The sequence below is a fragment of the Palaemon carinicauda genome, chromosome 18 (genome assembly GCF_036898095.1).
Source record: "Palaemon carinicauda isolate YSFRI2023 chromosome 18, ASM3689809v2, whole genome shotgun sequence".
Lineage (NCBI taxonomy): Eukaryota > Metazoa > Arthropoda > Malacostraca > Decapoda > Palaemonidae > Palaemon > Palaemon carinicauda.
Genome location: NC_090742.1, coordinates 26,003,802 through 26,030,610, shown reverse-complemented (window position 1 = coordinate 26,030,610; position 26,809 = coordinate 26,003,802). Strand labels below are relative to the sequence as shown.

Genomic DNA, 26,809 nt, shown 5'->3' with positions numbered 1-26,809 from the left:
AAAGGTTGTTGCCACTAGATTGCCTTGTTACTTTACTAAAGGCGTAAATCTATTACTAGGAAAAAAGGGATTTTTTTTTTAGTTGTAGGGGTAAATTTCAATAAAAACCAAGCTTCCAGAGAGAAGCAATATGAATATCAGGGGAGGTTCATAGAAATAATATTGAGGTTTAATATTAAAATTATTACTTTGATAAATGTTATCTATAGGTCACATGGCTGACAACAATGCTTTCTAAAGGTGGGAAATTGGTAATCACAAAAACAAAACTAAATCATTAAAATCTCGAAACATGAATGCACCTGATTTCCAATCCTTTAGCTTACTATTCTCACCCTTTCCCAGGGAATGTACAAAGTCCAATTATCAATTATTCCTATCCAAAACACCCAATTAGAAAATGAAATGATACCCACAATAAATATCTATAAACTAACATCTAGTATGAATTAAATTTTAAATGACTTCCTGGAACAGGTATAGGCTATTTAGATTCAAGTACTGTACTGCTATTTCAGACCCTTTATCTTGTATATTTAGTTGGTAACAGGGATGCAAACCCCCAGCCTCCCTTAACCCTTTTACCCCCAAAGGACGTACTGGTACGTTTCACAAAAGCCATCCCTTTACCCCCATGGACGTACCGGAACGTCCTTGCAAAAAAATGCTATAAAAATTATTTTTTTCATATTTTTGATAATTTTTTTTAGAAAATTCAGACATTTTCCAAGAGAATGAGACCAACCTGACCTCTCTATGACAAAAATTAAGGCTGTTAGAGCAATTTAAAAGAAATATACACCAAAATGTGCTGGGAAAAAAGTAACCCCTTGGGGGTTAAGGGTTGGAAATTTCCAAAAAGCCTGGGGGTAAAAGGGTTAAGAGTCTTATACTATAGTCAATGCTAGTCTGTACTTCATCATGTAACCTAATCTTTTAAAAATTAATTCTATCGTCAATTTATCAGAGCAAGGGGAGTAATCATAATCTGTAAGTACAATACATCTTAGAGACTGCTTCCCCTATGCAGTTTACATTTTAAATGGGAGAGAGTCGGTAAAAAATTAGCTATTAAACTGAATATTAACCCTTTTACCCCCAGGCTATTTGGAAATTTCCAACCCTTAACCCCCAGGGGGTTATTTTTTTCCCAGCATATTTAGCAGTATACATTTTTTAAATTGCTCTAACAGCCTTAATTTTTGTCATAGAGAGGTCAGGTTGGTCTCAATCACTTGGAAAATGCCTGAATTTTCTCTAAAAATTATCAAAAATATGAAAAAAAAAAATTTTATAGCATTTTTTTGCAAGGACGTACCGGTACGTCCATAGGGGTAAAGGGATGGCTTTTGTGAAACGTACCAGTACGTCCTTTGGGGGTAAAAGGGTTAAACAAACCCAATGGCAGGAAAGAGACAATCCATACCAAAATAATCCTCCAACAAAAAACAATGTTTTGTCAAAATGAATCTAATAAAATTAAATATAACATGATTGAATAGCCTGAACCAATGCATGACATTGACAAAAATAGTATGAGGTCACAAGGAAAGATGGGGTACTTTGCTATGGTACACAGGTTCGATCTCACATAATTGTGCAACCTTCCTACACTGGATGGTTCACTGAGGGGAGGGAGAATCTTCATCAAATTTTTCTATAAGGTTGAGAAGCTGATGCTTCTGAGATATTAGCACTGTGAATTACAGGTAATATTCACCAACATGATTACTTACTTCAAAACTATACTTGGAATTCACTAAGCTATCACCCATGAAGCAAAAGCTTCTTAACCTTAAAAATAAAAACGACTACTTCAGGGTAACATCCAACGCAGGTTGCGTGAACACTTATCATGTCCGAGCCAATGCTTAAACCGCTACCTTAGTATCTAGATTAGATTACAAAATCCACCATGAAAAAGAACCACTTTCAATAAGGTTGGGGAAGATCAGCTAATTCCATGTATGGCATATATTGAAAAACACACATGATTTTGTTTTAAAATTAAATTTAAGTTTATTTCAATTCACATTAACCTGGATTGAGAGATAGTGGTAAAGTTTATTTAATCACTACTTTTATAATAACTAATACTGTATAGGAAAGAATTCTCACCTCATGTCTTTATTTTGCAAAAAATTCCACCTTAAAGCCAAGGCATTGGTCCTCGCTTGCCAAGTCCATAGGACCCAAATGATCACCAATTTATATATTCATATAGAACAAATTTTGAATAGAATAAAGCAAATACTGTACTGATGTATACTATTGAGCAATATTAATTACTTCATACTGTATAAGGACAAATTCTTAATGAAATTAGGTGCTGTAACATGTCCCCTAATATCATGAGCACTTACTTCCAACTGAGCATGAGCATAACTGACAAGCCTCTTCATGACGGATGAAAAATTATTCTTGAATAAAGATAATTTACATGTACACCACAATATACTTTTTCCCATAATGGAGTGTTTCTGTTTAACTGCAACATAAAGGCTCTTACAGGACAAAAAGTAACCTCCAGTTGATTGATCACCAAATCTTATAAGGAGGGAATAGTAGCCCGGTTCCAGGGTCCTTAACTTTAAAATCATTAATCTCCGAGTAGTCTGCAAGGAACATGTAAAGCTGCCATTGTCACAAACTGCATTCTCAATTTAATCTTGTAAAAACGAAGGGGTCAATCTAAAGGTTTTAACATTTTTGTTTTTCATCCAAGCTCCTCAGAAACTGTATGAAAGGTGACAAGGTAGAAGGTCCCATGACAGCATCTATAGGAACACTCACCAATAAGGGATGTAAGCCACAAATAACGATGAATTCCAGCTTTTCATCATAGAGAATACTTGCCAAAAATTGATGCATACCAGTAACAAATCAACTGTTGGCTATTACACCAACATTATTGATATTCAAGATATTCATGTCATGACTATTATCAATTAAGCCAAAGCTCTTATAATTTTTGTCAGATCTGTTGGCAGGGTTTATGACAGAACTGGTGTTGGAAGTATACTGTAAAAAAAAAGTGGCACTGACACCATAGGGTCAACCTCAATGACAATACTAAACACTACAGGAATGGTACAGTCTTGGCCATAAAGACTTCACCAGATACCATAGGTACAAGGCAATACTGTATGTAGAGCCACCAACAATGGAAAACATAGTAGTATTTCCATCAATAAGCTGGTGTCTATAGGTGGGAGTGGAAGGCAATGGCAATGTATCTGTGGACTTAACACCAGACTCTACTTTCCACTCTCTAAGCCTGTGACCAAGGAAGGGAGTCTTGTTTGCCATAATAGACTCCATAAAGGGCGCCGTACTGAATGCCATAAGAGGCATTAAAGTATAAATTATAACTATGTGACTCATCTCTCTATTCAAGGACAAAGAATGGGAAAGAGAAAAGTTAAATTACATTAGAAAATTGGCTATGCCCTCTCTTCCTCTTACTAATATTAGCAAAACCAACAAAATATAAGTCATCTAATAGACCAGTAACCTCCAAAGTTATACTATGGTTTGGTTCAATTATATATTTAACAAATGCATGTCCAGATTAAAGGTTTAAAGGCCTCTCATGAATGGCAGAGGCAAGGAACAGTGATATTGCTCAAGCAAGCAGGACAATGCCCTAGAGACTGACCATATACAGTATACATATGACCAGTACCTAAACCCCTCTCCACCCAAACTAGGACTAGGGAGAACCAAGCAATGGCTGCTGATGACTCAGCTATTAGACCTATGAGCTTTCCCAAACACTCCATCCTTAGCTCACAAGGATGGTGAGGTTGCAGACACTAAAGAAACTAACAAGTTTCAGCGGGACTTGAACACCAGTCTGACAATTACCAGGCAGAGATGTTACCAATAGGCCACAACAATCTGCATTCAAAAGCTTTGACATATTAAGCTGAATTTGTGCAGAACGGGGAAACATCTCGGATTCTGCAGCATTAATTTCGCATTCAACTTCTGATCTCAATTCCTCATGAGCGAAAAGCTTACTTATGACATCACTCCAAAACCAGGCCTGCCCCAGACACAGGAGATACACACTAAGACTGAGGGGACACTAAAATACACACTGAAATCTTAAGGGAGAAAGCAAACAACAAAACCCTTATCTCAATGACTGGCTCTAACTTCCTGAGCTTAGAATCTCTTTCTTCCTTACTTAGTTTTCTCTTCATGTTTAAGAATGAGAAAAGCACATTCAGCATACCTACTCACTAAATCGTTCAGTACAGTTTAACTCAACAAATGTGGCAAAGGGTATGTGAATAAAATAAATTGCTAATATTAAGCCATTTTGAGTTGCAATTTGAGCAATAGCAAATAGTACATTTTGGATATACCAGTGATATCTAGAAACAAGGCAAATAATAAACAGACCAAATACAGTACAGCATTAATGGGACTGAAAAGTGCAAGATGATTCAGGTAATAAAAGGTTCTTATTTACAGCCTGTCAACTCAAAAATACTGAGGTAGCAGTATAAGTGGAGGCTTGGCCATGAAAGCAAGCAATCCAGTGACCGGTATTAGATGTTGCACGAAGATCTGTTGTTGGCTCGAATGTTTTTTTTTTTTTTTCTTAGACCAAGAAGCTCAATTCAAAAGTAATAGCATAGTAAATTACAGGTGAGAGCATTGAAATAATTAAACTTTGTTTTGTTCAAAGTGAACTTTGATGGTAAAATATACCCTAAAAAATAAACTTTACGGATTATGATGAATCAACTCATCCATATAAAAAAGCTTAAGAAATATGTTTGAAGAGCATATTGAATAAAACAAAATTATAAACTGAACTTATGTTGTCAACATGATCATTACTAAAATATTAGATGAACTCTTGCCTGAACTTGCAAAACTTTTCTTTCCACAAGTATGTACCTGTGCAAAAACCACACCTCAATAGAAATCCAATTTTCATTTAATTAAATTTTGTGCTCCATTATACAACACGAGTAGTTCACTTAAAAAACAACTTGCAACTAATGAAGAAAAAAACTTGCCTTCACATTTCCATGGCAAACGGTTGCCAGAGCATAAAACTGCAGAGAAAAGATCAAAACTACCAATAACATGATAAGAACATAGAAGATTCTAACTTGCAATGCACAGTACACAAGCAAGATGGCCCCGTTCATAACTCGATCTTTAAGATTCAACTCTCTATAAAAACAAATATCAAAAAGAAACTGTCGAAACAAGAATGGAAAATCCATTAGAGATTTTAATTCCTTAGATAATTCTACTTATCATAAAACAATAATACAAAAATGATTATGTTACATCCAATACTTTCATACCAGGAATCACAGTTATTTTGGACACTTGTAAACCTTTTATGCCAAACAGTTATCCACAGAAAAGTACAATAGTTATGTCTAAGCCAAGGTTAACTTACTATCTTTATAGCCTATAACTAAAACATTCATATGTAACCACTTTTTCTTGAAAAATTCTTACAATTTCCATAAATATGATTAAACTTGTGGATAAATATTGATATTTTCCTTAAATTTCTGAATTATGTTCCCAAAATATTACTTGGGTGCTATTAGAAAAAAGAAGCAAAATGCAGAACAAAACCTTGGCATTGCTACCCAAAGCTTCATATATTGAAAGCTGGACCTGAGTACACGTTATGCACCATGAATAGTTCCAAAACTTCACAACATTATCTAAAATCACTAACCCACATGACAGAATTGCTATTATATTTCAAATCTTGATGGATGGGTGCATAGGTTTATTGGCAAGCTCCAGGAATCATAATAAATTTCAAAATGAATAAATCATAAAGATTAAGTAAAGATTAAATAAAACATTACAGAACAAAATAGGCACATTACCTTGTCCTTTTTACTGAAGAACCGTCCCAGAGACGACTTTATCCCCTTCTTCTTGGGCTGATTGATGACGCTCTTGTGGAGAGAGTCCTGACTACTGTGATGGGAGGAGAGGGGGGAGGGTGTAGAGTGGGAGGAATCACCACCTGCACCTCTGGGCTCCCCATAAAAGGCATGTTCAGTATACTAAAATATTTCTTAATACAACAACCCAACCTTATATTAGGATCTTTGCTGTTCACGTACGCCGTCTAAAAATGGCGTCAATTAAGAAAAAAATAAAAAAACTATATCAAGAAACAAAACGAAAAAGTCTTTGGTTTCTAAAATTTCCTAAAATGACTAGATTAAAACTTATCAAACTAGATATTAGAAGTTAAAGATTCTACTTAGCCACACAAACCATCCAATAACACTACCAGTGTTATTCTTCCGTCAAGCATTAGTTTTGGTTTTTTTTTTTTTCAAAAGAAAATTAAACAAAATAAAAACAATAAAGAATATAGTAACAATAATCATAATAACAAAGAACAAATTACTAAGCACTTAAGGAATTTACAGAGCAACATATGCAATAGGAAAATATCAGGGTATATATATAGATATATAATTTGCAATTACATGAGTAAATTAATAAAATAAAATATATCAAAGCCAAAACGACTATAAATGATCTTAAATAAGATTCAAATTAAAGCTAAAGGCTGGTAATGAATTGAAAATCCTAAAAAATAAAAGAAAATATTCCAGGAAAGCTGATGCATACAATATACAAAACACTACAGAGCCAAGATACAGAATCACGGGAGGAGGAATTACCAAGAGCCTGTTGGAAAAATGTGTACCTTTTGTCAGTGGTTAAAAGCAGTCTCCAAATAATAAAAGCAAATGAACCCCTTTTTCATCAGATAATATCCTTTTTAATCAATTTGGATGAGAAATTTTTGTAGGGTTACTAGAAGAAAAGTTAAAATTTATAAAACACATACACCACAGTCATCACTGCCAAATAATAAAAGCAAATGAACCCCTTTTCATCAGATAATATCCTTTTTAATCAATTTGGATGAGAAATTTTTGTAGGGTTACTAGAAGAAAAGTTAAAATTTATAAAACACATACACCACAGTCATCACTGCCAAATAATAAAAGCAAATGAACCCCTTTTCATCAGATAATATCCTTTTTAATCAATTTGGACGAGAAATTTTTGTAGGGTTACTAGAAGAAAAGTGAAAATTTATAAAACACATACACCACAGTCATCACTGCCAAATAATAAAAGCAAATGAACCCCTTTTCATCAGATAACATCCTTTTTAATCAATTTGGATGAGAAATTTTGTAGGGTTACTAGAAGAAAAGTGAAAATTTATAAAACACATACACCACAGTCACCACTGCCATATAATAAAAGCAAATGAACCCCTTTTCATCAGATAATATCCTTTTTAATCAATTTGGATGAGAAATTTTTGTAGGGTTACTAGAAGAAAAGTGAAAATTTATAAAACACATACACCACAGTCATCACTGCCACATCTCCCCTGCCTTTACTGGATAAAGGATGGCACTAAGTGCAGATAACATTCATGGCACCAGCTACTTTATTCACCTACATTTAAGAGCTCATCAGTAACATGCCAAACTCAACCTCCTGCATACAGGGCACTACTTATCTAGCACGCAATGCTCTTGGTTATTAATGTCTTTCAATTTAAATGCAACTTCCAATCCACTTCATCTACACTTTCCAAAACTCCATCTTCTATGTCTTGCTAATGGTTCTGGATCAAACAATATTTTCTCCAACTTGGTAATGCCAATTCACTTTACATAACCAAACCATCTTGAAACATTGATCAATCTCTTTGTTTTTCCCCTATCAATATTTCTATTCAGTTAATATCATAAGTATTTATCATTCAAACTGGATAAAACTATATGCATAAGAATTACCACAATAAACTTGCTACTTTACTTGCATCTCTCATCTTGTGACTTACCTCATCTTTCATTATATCACCATCTGCTATATCAATTCTGAGATCTATATAACAACTTTCTATCTTTCCTTAACAATATTTACCTTCATTACAATTACTTTCTCAATCTTCATTAAGTTTCTTTTCCTCTCACACCCTTACCCTAAGTCACAACCACTTTCTGTACTATTTTTTTTAACTACAGTAGTCTGCTAGTATCAGTTTAATAGCACTTTCACAAGCCACCGTTTTATGGTTCAAGCAATTTAACTTGCAAGTGTTGTAATGACCAAGTGGCTGCCATTTACAGCATGTGAATGCATAGACATAAATAAACCTCTCTCATAACATCTAATCAGTACTTTTCACCTTTATCCTTCTAATACTGTAAGTCAAATTTGAAGTACACATTAATTTCACACGTCTATCGCCCGTCATTTCTTTCTAAGTGCCAGAACCCTCCCAAACACAAAGGCCACTCTTTGCTACAATTCTAACCTTCTTAACATTTCTATGATACTACCTAATTATAATTTCAGTATTCTTAAGCCATATAAACTATGCAAACATCTCATCTTTCTTATTTCAATTGACAGTCAACATCAATATTTTACTTCTATACTAAAGAGTCAGCTCTCTTTTCCATATAGCGTACTCCAATGTGTCCAAGGCCTTCTTTGTAAAGTACTTTATCCCATGCAACCCATATTTCTCAGCCTTCCTGTCCTCCTTCCTCCCATGAATATCTAATTAAACCTACTTTTCAACAACCTATTCCCCTATATTCTACCCAAAAGACCAAAGCAATGATACATTTCCTCAACCACACTTTTACATTTCTCTCTTTAAACCCTACTTGCACCACATATTCTAATGATTTGATTGTTTTTAAAAGATTTATACAATTTTCTGTTATTCCAATTCTAGAGCCACATTTTCAATAGTACAGTACTTTAATATATTCCCTTTTTTTCATGACATTCTTCAAATCCTTCAGAAGACATCCTGAATCGGCTCTCCCTTCATATTACCATCATCTATCCTATTCACTCTTTAATGCCTAGACAAAAGAAAATCAACTTCCTTTCTTCCATCATTTATGCTAACATTTTTTTTATCTTATAGACTTGTAGCTAACCTCCTTACCTTGCCTTATTCATGCTTGCAATAATTTTCTACCAACTCCCCTTACTGTTTTACTAAACTAAGTAGCTTCTTTTCATGATCACAAACTAGCACTGTATCATCCAGAAATATCAGCTGAACTATACTCTTTTTTTGAATTAACTTTACGAGAATATTCTACACTCAAAACATTACTTGGTTAGTAAAAACAATTACCAGTATCAAAATTCAAAAATATGAATTAAGAATATGCTCCATGATTTACTACATTCAATAGCTTATTAATAACTACTGTTAAAGTAAAGCATTTCAGCATCAGAGTTTTGCTTAGCAGCTCTATTGATTATGCTTAAAAATCATGAGACTTTCAGTAACACTAACACACCTTTCCCAAGTCAATACTATATTTCATAGAGAGAATTGCTATAAAAAATTCCTAATCTATCAATATCATCTATTTTACAATTCAAATGCATTTCTTGGAAGTTATTATATACTTTATGGTGAAGGGCTTGATGTGATAAAAGTTAAGATACAAAAATCTTCTTTAACTTCAATAAATGCAATGCTACAGATAAGTTGTTATTCAAATCTCCAAAGTTTAGTGGCCTTTGCAATTGATAAGAGAGACATGCCATTATTCCATAAAGAACCTCTCAATATATTAGTAAATAAAACTTACAGTGACTTGACACTGAATAAAAGTAAGGACTCATATGTTGAGACATATTCATACTACATATCCTTCATGAAATAGGCTACACAAACTAATTCAAAGTTTGATTATAAGTCACAATATCATTGATGAAACTTTTATGCAGAAAAGATTTAAATTAGAAAAATGGGGTTGCTCGAGACTTGTATATACTTTGGGAGAAGAATAATTCTGAAGATAACATAATTGACTTGATTCCAAGAGAAGCTGCATCACAGGGGTAAGTAATAGCAGCCTAGCATGAAATTTATAATTTTGTTTACTATTATAGCAAACCAAATATTATTAGCTATCAATTTCTTTGCACTTTCATCCAAACTGTGCAATTACTATAAACTAACCATAGTCATACCGAGGATCAAAAATTGTCTCCTCAAATTAACCCTTTTACCCCCGGGCTATTTGGAAATTTCCAACCCTTAACCCCCAAGGGGTTATTTTTATCCCATCACATTTTGCAGTATATTTTTTTTTAAATTGCTCTAACAGGCTTAATTTTTGTCATAGAGAGGTCAGGTTGGTCTCATTCTCTTGGAAAATGCCTGAATTTTTTCAAAAAATTATCAAAAATATGAAAAAAAAATTTTTATAGCATTTTTTTACAAGGACGTACCGGTACGTCCATGGGGGTAAAGGGATGGCTTTTGTGAAACGTACCAGTACGTCCTTTGGGGGTAAAAGGGTTAAGTGTTTAAAAAATCTCTAAATATAAAAGAAAGTTGGTAAAGTTACGAAACCCTGAAAATTAATTTATGAAATCCTGCCTTAGCCTCATCATCTTTTCCTCCAAACTTGACCAAGTCTGGCTGATGTTATGTAAACTACAGAAACAATTTTATTTATTAGTTCTTTGCTATACTACCTATTAAAGTTCACAAAAAAATCATGAAAATGTCTTAAATCTGTTCTGTGGAATACATTTACAGCAAACTTATACCTGAATTGGTATCTTGGACAATATTTCCACTATTAAAACCTAAAAACTAATTTGATATTCTAAACTTATTGCACTTATTAGTATGAGTACTATACAATGCTGATGACATGTATAGTGTAATCAGGCATACCAACAGCCATTGCACGCTTTGTGTATAGTATACTGCATTCTCAATGATATTGTATCCATACATACATACATACATACATACATACATACATATACCAAGGCACTTCCCCCAATTTTGTATATTTTGCATAATCTCGTGGAATAACGAGGCTCAATTTCCATAAAATAAAATTGGGAGACAAATGGAATACTAAGAATGATGAAAAAATTGTCAAAATGACAAATTTTCATTGTGGCCTAACAATATAAACAAGGACCAAATTTCTATATAAGCTGAATGAAAATGCAAGTTATGTTGAATATGGATGGCTAAGCAGTATGAAATCTGTCCAATCTTAGTAGTCTTTACAACTTTAAAAATACTACTGTATTTAATGTCAACAGCTGTACAGAAATTGCTGGTGTATGAATAAGGACACAATCAAACCTCAAGAGAATGAAAGCAATCTTTTTAGTTTTGTTAATCTTGCATGTATTGGCATTTTTTAGCATTATTACCATTTAATGATTGATGATGCTGAGCTAGTCAGAATATCTGTCAACAAGTTGGTCTCCTTTTAAACTGTGTTGCAAATGAATTATGTCATTCAACATTTTTACCAATTTAATTCTCCACAGTAAACAAAATCCTTCACGTTCAAGCTCTTGTAAATAGTATCATTATGATAAAAGAGCAATAAAAGAAGGGGGACTTAAAAAAATGGAGCTCTAAACCACATAAGTGCGTATGAAAGTTTTTCAACATTTATATGTGGAATGTATATAAAAATTTTACAAAAATCCTAAGTTATACTTCTTTGACAAAAAACTTTTCTGACCTGGCCCACTGAAAATCAATATTACATGATTATTGCAGTCCTACCTATGACAATTTCCCCAGAATAATTTCTCTCTTCTTACCTGCAAACCAAAAAACAAGCAGACTTTGTAAGAAAAAGCTTACAGAACAGTACAATATTACACAATAACAACCATCTTGAATCACTGAAGGACATTTAAAGACAGGAAACCACTGATGAGCTGCAGTGGCAAATAAGAATTTCATTCACTATCACACCAAAACACACCTGGGGTTAGTTGAAAATATCTAGGTACATCTTTATTTGTGGTCCAAATACTCTCCCAAGCCCCAACAAAATATGTCTCCTTATTCACCAGTTCTCCAATACATACAGCTTTAAGAGTGCTACTTTCTAAATAAGATACATTAAAGTAACTACAAGAAATACACTTCATTAAGAGTTAGCACTAATGTCTATGTGCCGTGAGAAGCAAAGAACATCTCTTATATGAAATGTAAGTGTTTTCTGAAAATAAGAGTTTACTGTAATACTAGTGAATACAGTGACATACCATACGAGACTGCTAGCTACGACAAATAGGTACCATTTACCAACAATGTTGATGATAATAAAAATGAACAGGAACAGAAGGGTAAATCTAGGGAGACGTATATGAATAGTATGTTGCAGTAGTAGTAGTACAGTAGTAGTAGTAGTAGTAGTAATAATAGTAACAGTAGAAATCAAGTGAGTACAAGAAACATTTTGGTGAAGAGGTGAGGTTTATAGCTACCCTATATAAGCAACTTAGTAAACATACTTGGGTAATTCGGCTATCAAATCAATAGGTAGCAGACCGTTGCTCTTCGGAGGAGTGCTCCCCAGATTTCTGCTCCCAGGTAAGCACCTATCCAAAAATACACACGATTATTCCAGTTAGCAACAATTGTTGTTGGTGTGTTTTGCAACGTGGACTGTCCATTCAAAAGTCAGTGCCACTTTTCATAATATCAATTATTTCTATAGTGAGATAACTTTGTAATGAACATTCAGGCAGAGTAAACCTAACTTACGAGCAAAATGCCAACATTTCTTTAAAAAGGTTTGAGGCTTGTGCTGGCCAAGGAGAAGTCTTAACTTGACTAACATGAGATAGTACTTACAGCAAAATAGGAAGGGCAGCTAAAACAAGGTTGTGGAAGGGCAATTAAAACGAAGAAAATATTTTGTGGTTATTAATCGAGTAGGTTAAGGCTGTTTACGTCATACTGCAATCCACAAAGAGGACTGATAGTTGCATGCAAGTTTAGGGATTCCCTTGAACATGCCTTTCGTTTTTGTTATGTAAGAAGCCCCAAGTATTTATTCATTTGTATTAAACACAAAAAAAGTCATCTTCAGATCATAAAAATATAATGATGAATGTTTTCAACTACAGTACTCTTACAGATGAAATTCTTAATTTATGGATTAAATTTTATGTACTCAATGAACTGTAGTATTAGTGTATAGAACATTTTTCAATGAAGAAAATTAGATACAGTTAACTATCCACTGAATAATACTGCTAAATCTAAAAGCACACATGCTTCTGAGCCAAAGGATGTAGAATTTCACAAAAATCTGCTCTAATAATATCTTCTATGCAGGAAAAAAAAAATTAAGCGTTCCACAACTCTATTTCACACTTGCCTTTATACAATATGATGGAGAGCCCTGTCATCTGACCCATTTATTATAGTTAATAAACAGATGATTATGTGAAAAGTTATTATCAATGTTACTATGCCAGGCTTTTGCAACATTTCTACATGGCTGTAATAAAATTTTAGTAAGTAGCAAATAAACTTCTGTACCTAAAATACAAACAAAAGCAAACTATTTCAGATACAGTATGTGAATATCCCTAATTATCATATTCTGTAGTACCCTTAATATAAAAAGAATCCTTGGTAAAATTTTCACTTCTGTTTGGTTGCAAATGTCTTACTGTAAATACATCTATACAAATATAGGTTATTACTACTTCAGTAAATATAATAATTACCATCAATAAACACTTAATTGCTAGAAAAAAAAATGTAGTAAGTGCAACAGAAAAGAACTACATTATTTGTAGTGAATCCTAAAGAAAATTACTTTTGATAATTCAGTGAATACTCTAATGCATGTGTATATACAACAGTGGAATGACTTGCTACACAAAAGAAAAGTGATACAAGAATTTTATAAAGGATGAAAAACAACACTAAAATATTGTATGGGTATACCAATTACATTTATCAATCCTATGATACCATCTCATAATATATTGCTCCATAATAGAAGCCATTCCCTACCTACACGCTCAGTTTAAAATAAATTTATGTCAGTTATGGCAGCATGAATAAATACCAAATTTCAATTTTGTGAAAGGTATGTATGCACACAAGAAGCGTTATTCAATATCATCTGGGGATAGATGCTTAATCGACCCAAATCTGAAGTTATTTGAACAAATTCTCTTTATATATTATTTATACAAAATTCTCACCCTGCTAAGATTTAGTGATTGAGGAATGGAAGTTTAACTTAAAAAAAAAAAACCTACTGATTTTCATATTTTCACAAAAATGTTCTAAATTCTTAAATATTTTTGTGTATCTTTGTATACCTTTTAACAAAATGATAGACCAAATATCTAATTATTTTATATTTTACTTTGTCATAAACATTTTTTCTCTACCAATAAAAATAATTTTAGAAATCCAATTAAGATAAAGTTTCTGCTAACATGAACCACTGAGCTACAAGAGTATCACTTTGAAAAAAAAAAAAAAAAAAAAAAAAAAAAAAAAAAAAAAAAAAAAAAAAAAAAAAAAAAAAAATTCTTTCAGGAGGTAACAAATAGATAAACTCCCAATTTTACACCAGTCCTATTAAGAGCATGGTTTTGCCATAAGCTGCGTCTAAAAGGAGGGATATCTTTTTCAATTTTTGAAAGGACCGAAATTGCAATAACCCAATTACTAATGAATTCTTTAAGAATTACTCAAGGAGGGGTTTAACAACAAATAAATTTTGGTATAAGTCTTGTAAAACATTCAGCATTATGTCTTCTATGAAGAGTTTTGATGGGATGCTGGAGTGACAATTTTTAAGCATCCAAAACCTCTTTCCATTAAACTTTAATAAGTCAATAAAGGAGTAGCAATGGATTTCAAGACATCTGAATGTCTCGACAACTAGGCCATAGGACAATACTACTGACAGCTGGTTTCTAGTATGTGAACTTAGATTACAATTTACTCAGTCATTCATACATTGGTGGAAGCAATGGCTTTGATGAATGATTTCTATACCTAAATTGGCGTTCCTAAGGAACTTTTCTCAAAGTTTTTGAGATTATCTCAGGTCAGTACAGTGTAAGGTTTTACCCAGTATAAAGAAACATACAAGGGCACCCTTTCCTGTCAAAGGTATCAAAAGGACTTCATATTATATCCTGGAAAGACCAGCCTTTCTAATTGCTTTCAACACATGCACTTAAAGCACTCGAGAGAGAATATATCTTGTTCTCAAGACATTGACATTTGATCAGAAAAAGTCTCGCATAAACCGCTCGTAAATATCCATGATGTAAACATGATTTGTTCTTGATGGATAAAGATGTTTTTATCTATTCTTTGTATATATCTATACTTCTTGATATACTTTATATATACATCCAAGGAAAGAACAATTAGGCAACTTTCAATTGTAAGGTTCCTACCCATTAGTTACTCTCACTACTATAGTACTTCCATGAATTATAATAGAACTAGAAAGATGAAAATGTATTTATACAATTTACATGCACAGCAAAATGGCTGTTTGAGATCTGGGAACACCAGCAATTAACTAGTTAGCCACACAATTATAGGAAAGATTTCAGAAGTCCTGAGAGGTGTTTTTGCAAATTACTTCTTAGCTAAATCTTAACCAAGACGGCAGTCCCTTCAATGTCAGCTTCATTTACATATACTTGTACCTCTCAAAAAAAGAAAAAAGGATGTAACCTTGAGTATTTGGGAATACATCTTCGCTACCATCAGTGAATCAATAGGTTAATGATAGCTTTATAGATACTTGTAGTTTACATTCTTTATAACTTAAGACTGTCTTGATGTTTGTGCTGACCCCATAATTTACACTATTCTAAAGGTAACTGGTTAAGGAATTCTACCCTCCTGATACTCATTATCTGGTTAAGGGTTCAAGAGTGTATGGTTTTAGTTCCATTAACAACTGAAAAGATGCGCTCAAGATTGTCACCCAGGCAAGCCCAACCACAATGGTAAACTCCCCAAGTAAACAGCTAAAGCTCATCGTCCCAATTTGGGATTGATCTGCCACCATGAAAATGCTAGGCGAATGCATGACCACTGTATCAGCCAGGAGGCAGATATAAATTTCAAGTCCAATCTGTCTTAACGATGACATTAGTTTGGTTGCTGTTGCCAATACTTTTAAATTATTCTGCATCCTTCTTCTGAGATGACAATCAGGGTTGGACACCATACTCAAAGTGGAGTAAATCTAGTGCATTGCATTAAGTTAGTATTGTTTTCATTTTCCTAGCTAGTAAAAATACCTTTTCTAAGCTGTATTTTGAAGTTATTAGTGACTCTTGGGTCTTTTTCTTGATGCCAACTCGTACCTCCTTACCAAGTGAAGTAATCCCTCACCATATTGTGGTTCACACATCGCTCTCTCAGTAAAGTGCGGATTTATAATTATATTACATGTAAATCTATATTGCGAACTCCTCTTCATATCACTGGGTTTTTGAGGGTAGATAAGTTTTGTAATTTTCCTAGTTCAATTATTTTTCTAAAAGTATTCATTTTTAGGCTTCCAAAATCTTAGTATAAAAAACATACTATAGCCTTCCATACTAATGCGTTTTTTCTGCTATTGCAGGGGAACAAAACAACTGCAATAGCGGATGGATTACCATAGTTCAGTTCTGCATCAATGTTTTAATGCATGACAGTATTTTTGGAAGTTGAAAGATATGTGGGATTTTAGTAATCATTTGCCGACCTTCATCAGATATTCTTATTACTGTTTAACAACTACGTTATTACCAGCATTGCCCTTAAGCAAACTTGTTTATATCAACACAGTCCTAAGACCAAGTCATTTATGCAGATTATGAAGAATAGAGAACCTAATAAGGAATACCGAGGCACATTGGTTAAAGTTTCCTGCCTATGCGAGATTACCAAGTCCATCATAATTGGAAAAATTATAAAATTAAATTCCAGGCTTTTGAATGCTACTCCATCTGCTGAAAGAAAAGTTTTTAAAGTCTCACTCCATGTGGGAAATTAAATTGCAAGACTAAGTCTGACAACTTTAACTGCATTTTCGGCATGTTCTCTCTTTGGTTCATAAAAAGTACAGCAATCCCTTGCCTTATCATAGTTCACCTATTGTGCCCTCAGTACATCTCAGATTTATAAGTAAATTTATGTTGTGGAATCCTCTTCAAATTGCTGAATTCTGCAGGAAAGATACATTCTGTCTTTTTACAGATAGTAAATTTTTTAGTTAAAAATATTCATTTTTGGTCTTAAAAATAAATATAGTAAACTACTGTAATAAATGAAAATACAGAATGCAATGGTTATAGTTTGCTTAGCTTATTAGGAAAAAGAAAATGTGCTGTAGGTGGCACAAAGAATCTGGCATCTGGAAATGTAAGAAGAGTAGCCTAGCTTGCCTAAATGATTTCGTACAAGGCATACTAATGGCTAGTAGAGGCGACACAACCAAATAGAGCACTCTGATCAGCATCCTAGATTCTGACTGGCTATAGGACTGCAGGATCATTCTCAAGCAATGTATTCCACGTTGACCAGTTTGCTACACGTGACACTGAACTGCAAGTTTTATCTGTGATTATTTTTTGCATTTTTGCCTAAAACTGTGAATCCAAGCATTCACTGAAAGATGCTTACTGAAGGGGAGAAGATGAAACTCCTTGCCATGTTTAAGGAAGAGACAATCTAGGCAGATATAGACTGCCATTAAGGCATCAATGAATCTACCATTCGCTACATCAAGGACGAAAAGAATATAAGGTCAACGGCAAATGTCATTTTCAACAAGACAGCAAAAAGAATGGTAAAGATGGAGTCAGCATTAGCCATTTGGATAAGTGACAAGGAAGAGCAATGGATACCAACACTACATGTGGGAAGGGCTGGCAACTCTACAAGTTTATGAATAGCTGTAATTAGGATCCAGAACCAGGACCATGTATGGCATTTCACACCAAACCAATAAAATTCAATGCCAAAAGGGGCAGGTTCGATAAATTTAAAAAACGTTAAACCTTACGAGTGTATCCCTGCATAGAGAAGCTGCCTTTACCGATACACCTAACGCTGATGAGTACGTGAACGAGATGTTCCATACCATTGAGAAAGGGAGTTATTTGCTTGAACAAGTTTCCAATAAGGATGAGGCTGTCCCTTTTTGGAAACTTATGCCTTTGCAGAATTTCATTATGAAGGAAGAGGCTAAAGCCCCTGGATTCAAGGCCTGCAAGGATTGCCTCACACTTATAATGTGTAGAAATGCTGTGAGCTTTATGATCTAGCCAGCACTTAGTTATAAGTCCAAAAACCCAAGGACCCTCAAAAAATCAAAATAAGATCCTGACGACAGTGTATTAGATGCACAACCAAAATGGATGAACAACAAAAATATTGATATTAGGCTGGTTTCACCAATGCTTCATCACCAAAATTAAACTTTTATCTTCCCAAAAAAGCCCTTAATTTTTAAGTGCTTCTCCTAATGGACAATATGGTCACCACATGATCAATCTGTATTATGAGGGCATACAGGTATACTTATCAGCACCGAACAAAACATTGCTTATTCAAGCCATGAATCAAGACGCTATTCATGCACTCAAGGCACTTTATATTATGCGAAACTCCGTGCAAAATCTGGTCAAGTCTATAGATGTGGATAATAACATATTGCTGAAAGAGTACACTATTGCAATGTGTCTCAAACATATCCAGAGGGCCATAAAGTAGACAGACAGAAAGATTCAATGTTTGGTAGAAGAAATTGTGGCCAAATGCAGGGCGTACCACCTGCAATTGCCGAGGGATTACTGTACTGCTTTATCAACAAAATTAATATCTTAGAAGTCTTACGTTATTTACAAGCCACATTTATTAACCCTTTTACCCTCAGGCTATTTGGAAATTTCCAACCCTTAACCCCCAGGGGGGTTATTTTTTTCCCAACACATTTTGCAGTATATTTATTTCAAATTGCTCTAACAGCCTTAATTTTAGTCATAGAGAGGTCGAGAGGTCAGGTTGGTCTCATTCTCTTGGAAAATGCCTGAATTTTCTAAAAAAAATTATCAAAAATATGAAAAAAAAAAATTTATAGCATTTTTTTGCAAGGACGTACCGCTACGTCCATGGGGAGTAAAGGGATGGCTTTTGTGAAACGTACCAGTACGTCCTTTGGGGGTAAAAGGGTTAAGGAAATAACTGCAACTCCATATAGGCGGTAACTTCTACTTTAGAATCTTGAAGGAAACACGCCATCAAAATATCCCTTCCCCACTAATTTGTAACATTATGACTGAAAGGTCTCTAAAACCCATGTCCACACCAATAGATGACTCTTTAATTAATTCCCCCTCTTTAATACAACTAATAAAAGTATGGCAATATCTGAACTAGGGAATTCTCCCAGGATTACCTTATTTTAGCTTTAGTAACATTGTGTCATAAATGTTTTCCTTTAACAACATACAGTATCAATGCTTTTGTGCATTTTTGTTTTAGTAGTGTCTGTTTGAAGCTTAATGGGTAGTTTAGGAGTCTGCTATATGAATACCACAGTGGAGTTATTCTGTGTATGCACTGATTTTCCTTTCTCAAGTGTCTGTGATCTGTGACCCTCAGGGATTTTTTATGTAGCTTCAACGTGTTTCTCCTGATGTAATTTTGTGATCTTAGTCTATTGATTACTTTGTAAACCTTACATATAGAATATAAAATAGAGTGAAATCAACTCTTCATGACTTAAACAATGAGACTTTTTTAATCTATGTTTCAACTCTTCAATGTAATGATTGTCTTATAATATGGTTAGAAATACTTTTAATAGAAAAGATTAAACACTTTCAAAAGCCATTTAAACATTCCAAACGTAACTGTACAAACAAATTTCAATTCAAATAATATACTAAAGTATTTCTGGTATCACAAAAAAATTAGGAAATTGTTTTTTTACTTTTGCTGTTTATAATAAATTAGTGTACTTTAATATTTTTTGTTGTATTCTGACTTAAATAATGGATATATCTTTCTTAGCCATGTTAATTTTGAAACTGATAATTTTCTAAGTGATTATAAAAGATTATCATTTTATGCTTGAGAATTTTAGCTTTTTAAAGATAACTCTTAGAAGTCACCATGATGAGAATGAAACTCCAATAAGAACTGATTAACAGGTTTCAAATGTTTTAAAGTTACAATCCTAATTTACTCTTAAATTATACTCTTTCTCAACAAGTACTTCATAGAAAATGAAGAGCACTTCTATACTATACTTCAAGTACTTTCTCAGTTGAATAGATGTTGTAATTATCAAAGTTTCAATATCTCTCCCACAGTAAATATATTAATCTGAAATATTCATTATGTGTATGTAAACTTCTTACTGTGTAATTTTGATGTTTTTACAAGCAAAAACACATCCGACAATCAAACATGTCCTCAAATAGTACAGTACGTTGTGTCAACTTCAATGCTATGCAAATGTTCTACGTCTAAATCCAAAACACCAGTGTTAGTAAAACAGATTATCAAATACAAAATTGTTAAGACAGTCTACACTGAACTACAATACTTTTGTAATTGGAAAGGAATATGTTAATTTTCTATAATGATAGTAATGAAATATGCTGATAAAATGTGATTTTTGGTATAAAAGATAAAAATAGTACACAATTGACAATTTGTCAAGGGGTGTTTTTATACTATCAGGTGCTAGCTACTTAGTGGGTGAACTACAATCAAGTCCTGTAAAGGGAGCAATTGTGAGATAATATAAAAGTGCTGACTACAGAGTAAGTGGAAAAAATCACTGCTGTCATGCGTCATACAGACTGACAGAGCGATGAGGAGCAAGTGGATTAAAAGAGGAAATAGGTGCACAGAATATGGGAGAAGTGACAACAACAAATTCCATAAAAGGCATTAAACTTGGCCTGAAAGGAGGTCACGGACAAGGCTGGGAGTCCTCACAGAAATTGTTTATTTAGGAAGAATTAAAGTAAAATGAGCTTCACAATTGTGAACTTTCTCAGCTCAAGAAAATTTTACTGGAATAAAGAATTCACATGTAAGCTGATCTCAAAGCTATGTAAAAAAAGAAATCTTTCAACTGTAATCTCCGCCTTATAAAACAATCATAGTATTTTGCAAATGAACAAACTCCCTCTATCTACAAAACAATTGATCTGTTCTGTATCAGGCTTCGCTTCCACTGCCCTTTTGGAATCTGACAAACAGCACCTGACAGTGATTTAAACTACAGGCACACAGCAACAATGACAACAACAATGTGGAGGATAGGGAGTTGGGGTGGGTTTGGGGGTGACCATAGAGAGGTGAGTAACCTGAGCATGGGGCTGGAGAGAAGGCTGCAGTTGGAGGGGTACTGGGGCTGACCCGGAGTGACAACACTGCTTCTGTGGAGATACCACCGCACCACCACTCAGTTAGTACGCTAGACAACAACAGAACCATCACAAGACAATCACTTCTACAACCACATACCAAGAAAAACACTCGGTCTATCACCCCTTAAATTTTATAAGATTCTAAAAATTAAAAATAAAAATAAAGTGAAACTTACATCATTGGAATATCTGTGAAGTCCAAAAAAGCAAGTATTTCTATGATGCTTTGTCTTAACCTACATTTTAATAAAATTTAAATCAATGATGCTAAACACCATAACAATAAGCAACCATACATAAAATGCACATGCTACAAGCATTTCTGATTATAAATCATTATTTTAAATAATTTTAAGTAATAATCCTTTACTTTAGTTCAAACTTAAATACTGCAATATATATGGTAATGTGCAGTTATCAAAATAGTTTGAATATTTTCTGCTGTCAAAAAAAACATAGTATTTCTATAATTATGTAATTAAAATTTCACATAAATGATAGAAAAAATAAAGGTCTTATCATTAAATAGAATAATCTTAATCATATCCGTACATGGCCGTAAAAAATATAATTTAAAAGAATTGTCAATTACTTTCATACTAGACGTTCTGTCACACCAACACAACTAGACGTGATGGGTTAGGCAATTCGAAGACCATATGAAGAGAAGGATATTTAGGAATAAAATTAACAAGACACTGGGTAGCAAGAGAAGAATGGAGACGCAAGGTTCGTGAGGAAGGTTCATGAGGATCCGGGATAGTTTTCATAAGGATGGACGGGGACATGAGACGTTAACATCAACTGAAGCTAAACTGATTTATGTAGTATAATGCGCAAATTGACTCCTAGCTTAATATGCAAATAGTGCATTAGATGACGCTTATTTGGAATACTCCTCATAAATCAGCCAAAATAATGAATTATGGAAACACAAACGCCACTCTACTGTAGTCAGTGATATGTTTTCCATAAAATGTTTGCATTCCATATGAAGAAAAAGACTGCAAAGATACGATAAAGCGGAATGTTACAATATAAAAAAATATATCTTCATTCCCTAATATGGCCCCATGCTTCTTTAGCAATTATGCATCATAGGCAACTTTAGAGGGAATCTTATAACTCCATATGAATGTATAGCATTTACGAAAATTTTCCAGCTTACATAATCACGCAACTTCCTATTTTCTAAGGACAGTTCCTTAAACAGCATAAATCTCCAAAACTATATAGTGAAAAAACTTCTTGGAGTTTTTACATTGGACCAAAAAAAAAAAAACCTTCTCTCTATGAAGTGATTGAAGATTTCTGAAGCTTCATACACAGGTATTAAGGATTGAGAAAATTTCACCAAATCAGCAGACAATTTGGTTAAATATCATTTAAAAGTTATTGGTGGGAATTGCCCTAAAACTCTTTCGAAACATTGTAGTTTAACTATTATTCCACTGCAAAATGAGCATTACTTTTCCATTTCACAGCCAATTTTCTTGTAGATTTAAAATCAACATAATGCAAATTGCCATCCTAAACCTATAAAATATTCATGATTGCAGCAAGTAGTCCAGATTTAGACAATAAGAAAAAAAACCACACATTCAAAGCAAGAAGCAGCTACAAGACATTGCAACCATATTAATAAATGCAATCCAATGACAACTGAAATTAATACCTATTTTCATATTATACACATCCATTTATATGTAAAAGTCTCTGGAGTGTATATATATGTAAACTGTATATGTATGATGTCTGTAATTTAGGTATATATACATTACATGTATGTATGTGTATATATGTAAACTGTATATGTATGATGTCTGTAATTTAGGTATATATACATTACATGTATGTATGTGTATATGTTTATATATATATATATATATATATATATATATATATATATATATATATATATATATATGTATATATATATATATATATATATATATATATATATAATATATATATATATATATATATATATATATATATATATATATATATATATATAATATATATATATATATATATATATATATATATATATACATATATATATATATATATATATATATATATATATATATATATATATACATATATATATATATATATATATACACATTATATATATATATATATATATATATATATATACATATATATATATATATATATATATATATATATATATATATATATATATATATATATATATATATATATATACATATACACATGCACACACATACACAATGTATATATACAGTGTGTGTAAGTTGTGTTTAACACCAATTGTTAGCAGCATCCCATATATAAGTTACTAAATGAAATGTAAAGTTAATAGTCATTCCAAAAATTAAAAAGAAATATTTCATTATTAAGAGCTATGGCTGCAGAGCAAAATTAAAGTTAGTTGCATGGAGTCAAAAGAGGTGGATCCATATATTATTAAACAATGTGACTGTTGAGAGAGAGAGAGAGAGAGAGAGAGAGAGAGAGAGAGAGAGAGAGAGAGAGAGAGAGAGAGAGAGAGAAATACAATTCATATTTGAGAGAGAGAGAGAGAGAGAGAGAGAGAGAGAGAGAGAGAGAGAGAGAGAGAGAGAGAGAGAGAGAGAGAGAGAGAGAGAGAGAGAGAGTAATACAATTCATATTTGAGAGAGAGAGAGAGAGAGAGAGAGAGAGAGAGAGAGAGAGAGAGAGAGAGAGAGAGAGAGAGAGAGAGAGTAATACAATTCATATTTGAGAGAGAGAGAGAGAGAGAGAGAGAGAGAGAGAGAGAGAGAGAGAGAGAGAGAGAGAGAGAGAGAGAGAGAGAGAGAGAGAGAGTAATACAATTCATATTTAAGGGGGAGAGAGAGAGAGAGAGAGAGAGAGAGAGAGAGAGAGAGAGAGAGAGAGAGAGAGTCTGTAATACAATTTATATTTAAGTCAGACGATGATACACTAATATAATTGAAACTCAATGGATCAACCTCCTTTAATTACACAATCAGGCTCCCCTTCGAGTAATCTTTTAATAAATATCTTCATGAAAGGAGAATATTTTTCTATAGATAAATAAATCTAACTCACAAGTTACTAAGGGAAGAACTTTTTTTTAGATGATAGTATTCAAACGATGAGCTTCAATGGAATATAGGTACTGCAATTTAACAAAAACATAATAGAAAAACAAGTGAGTCTTGTGTAACAAGTATGAAATGACTTGCAAAAGCCAAAATGTGTTTAAATTCAAGTCTGGGGGGAGGAGCGTGGTTGTGTGTGTGCGACAAATACAGTACCCTGGTGAGTAGGGGTGGTGATGGAGGGCAGGCGAGAGAGTAGAGGCAGGCGAGGAGTGGTCAGCCACATGAGTGTACCTCCTCAGATCTTCAGACGAGGCTGCCAAGCTGGCCAGTTGAGAAGGTGGTCCCCCGCCCGGTCCCACAATAGTACCACCTCCTGGTACCAGACTGGTTGGAGGAGCCATTGCTGGCATGATCCGTAGAGACCGTGGAGTGGGTGGAGACCCTTCACTCCGCATACCTAATGAAAGCTGGCTGTCATCACGGCCGTCTGTTCTACCCATGTTGGCTAAGTTACCCTGAAAAATAAAGCAATCACATAAATTCATAATGTATCAACCAAATGAATATCATATTTTAATAAGTAAAAAATAAAAACTAAATACTCAAAACCTTACTAAGAGATAAATTCCTAGTGTTCTTTTAAATAATGCAAAGCAAATCAACTGCAAATGATTAACCAGTGAAACAAAGTATCAAGTCCTTTGCAATGTTATCATGTAACAGTTATTCTTTTTATGAGGAACTCAATGTACACCAGTCCTAATGGCAACAAAATACTGTTAATTCCAAAGGCAACATGAAGCTAAATCTAATGAAATTTTACCCATTATATTTCTAGAGTGTAGTACTGTATATAATTGTAAAAATCTACCACTGAGATGGAAAAAGAAATATCACCAATTACTTATTCACAATTCTTTAGCAATAATTCTTCTTTATATTTCACTCAAACAAACATTATATAAAAAGTTCAATAGTAATATATTTTTCAAATTATCCTAGCAAGTAAGTCTACTCTTCTATAAATATAGCATTAATTTCAAAATTTCAATTTATTACTGTATAATAGAACACAGTAGAAATTATGATGTTATGATTCTTTTATAATCAATCACAGTTACACTCAAAACCACAATACACTTGATTATGTAACATAGTTCCTGAATCAGTGCACTGTACACGACAAGACGGAGGATGCATTGTCGATCTGACTTATTCTGCCAGCTCAGTAGAAGTATGATGAGTTGAAGAGTGTATATCAATAGGAAAGAGAAAATGGGAGTGAAGAGTATGGCGTATGTTCCCTGATTATACCCTCTAACATCTGTGGTGAGTACTTGTGTCTGTTTGCAATACCGTTTTTTTTTTCCTGTTAAGCCTGTGGAGACTTAATTTCCTATGCATAGTGATTGTTTCTCCTTGCCAGGTAGCCCTTCCCTATCATATTCAAAATTCTGAACAAGTGGTCGCGCAAGTGTTCGTTGCATATGTTCTTCAATGGACAATTCTTCATGGTGCTGTAAATTCAAAGGGTAATCTTTTTGCGCTTGCTAATGCTGTTGGCAGCAAAAATATAAAAAAAGAACTATGTTTTGGGGCATATCTTTGGACAATTAGAAAATAAAGAGAGACAAGTTTCATGAATATAATGAGTATTATCAGCACAGTGACTAAAAATAAACAGTTGAAAAAAGTTTAATAAATACTCAATCATTTGAATTTATGCACACTCTTGTTGGTGTCAAATTTAAACCCATTTCTTAATACTGTATATTATCATCATTATCCACAATAATAAAAATACAATAAAGAAATCTCCGAATATAAAAAAGTTGAAGATTTAACAGTAAACAAATCAGTAAATAAATCTGGTAAATAACAGAATTTCAGTAATAAAATTTTCTATGTTCGTGTTCATACTACTTCCCTTTCAAAAGTCGGTTTTATCCAAATTTACCCAAAAAGCTTAAATGTTTTCTGTATCCTATCCTTTCAATAAAGTAATGCTTTAAAAAAAAATAATGAGACAATCTACAGGTTAATGCCAATAAACAATGGCTTGGGCATATCATACTTTCTCAGTCTCTACCTAGCTTTAAGCTTGTCGACAAGCCCCAAACTTCTGGATTCATTTGTAACTGCACAGATTGTTGAAGAGATTGTGGGCGATTGAACTCCAAATGCGCTTCAATCTTGTGCCAAGACAGTACTGTGGATATTAATAACTATTGTGAGGGGTGAAAGGGGCTCACTACTCCTCTTTATGGATAAGTATGTTTCTATGGTTGCAGATCAGATCAAAAGGCCAAAATACAATGGATATTAGTTTCTAGGTCAGGGGAAAATTAGAAGACTGGGGATAGTTTACTGTACCGGGATGACAATACACACCAGCATTTATCTCCAATACAGAATTTATCAAACTTAGT

The 26,809-nt window shown here is 33.3% G+C and overlaps 1 protein-coding gene across 2 annotated transcripts in view; it reads right to left on the bottom strand.

Annotated features, from left to right (window-relative positions):
* Positions 1-26,809, bottom strand: part of LOC137657725 (liprin-alpha-1-like) — a 142,746-nt gene that overhangs the window by 32,490 nt on the left and 83,447 nt on the right. For both annotated transcript variants that reach the window (XM_068392170.1, XM_068392171.1), the window contains exons 16-19: positions 24,594-24,895; positions 21,238-21,309; positions 12,370-12,456; positions 5,880-6,030 (exon numbers count right to left, since the gene is read on the bottom strand). In XM_068392170.1, coding sequence (XP_068248271.1) covers positions 5,880-6,030; positions 12,370-12,456; positions 21,238-21,309; positions 24,594-24,895 — 612 coding nt within the window. The remainder of the gene's footprint in view (positions 1-5,879; positions 6,031-12,369; positions 12,457-21,237; positions 21,310-24,593; positions 24,896-26,809) is intronic.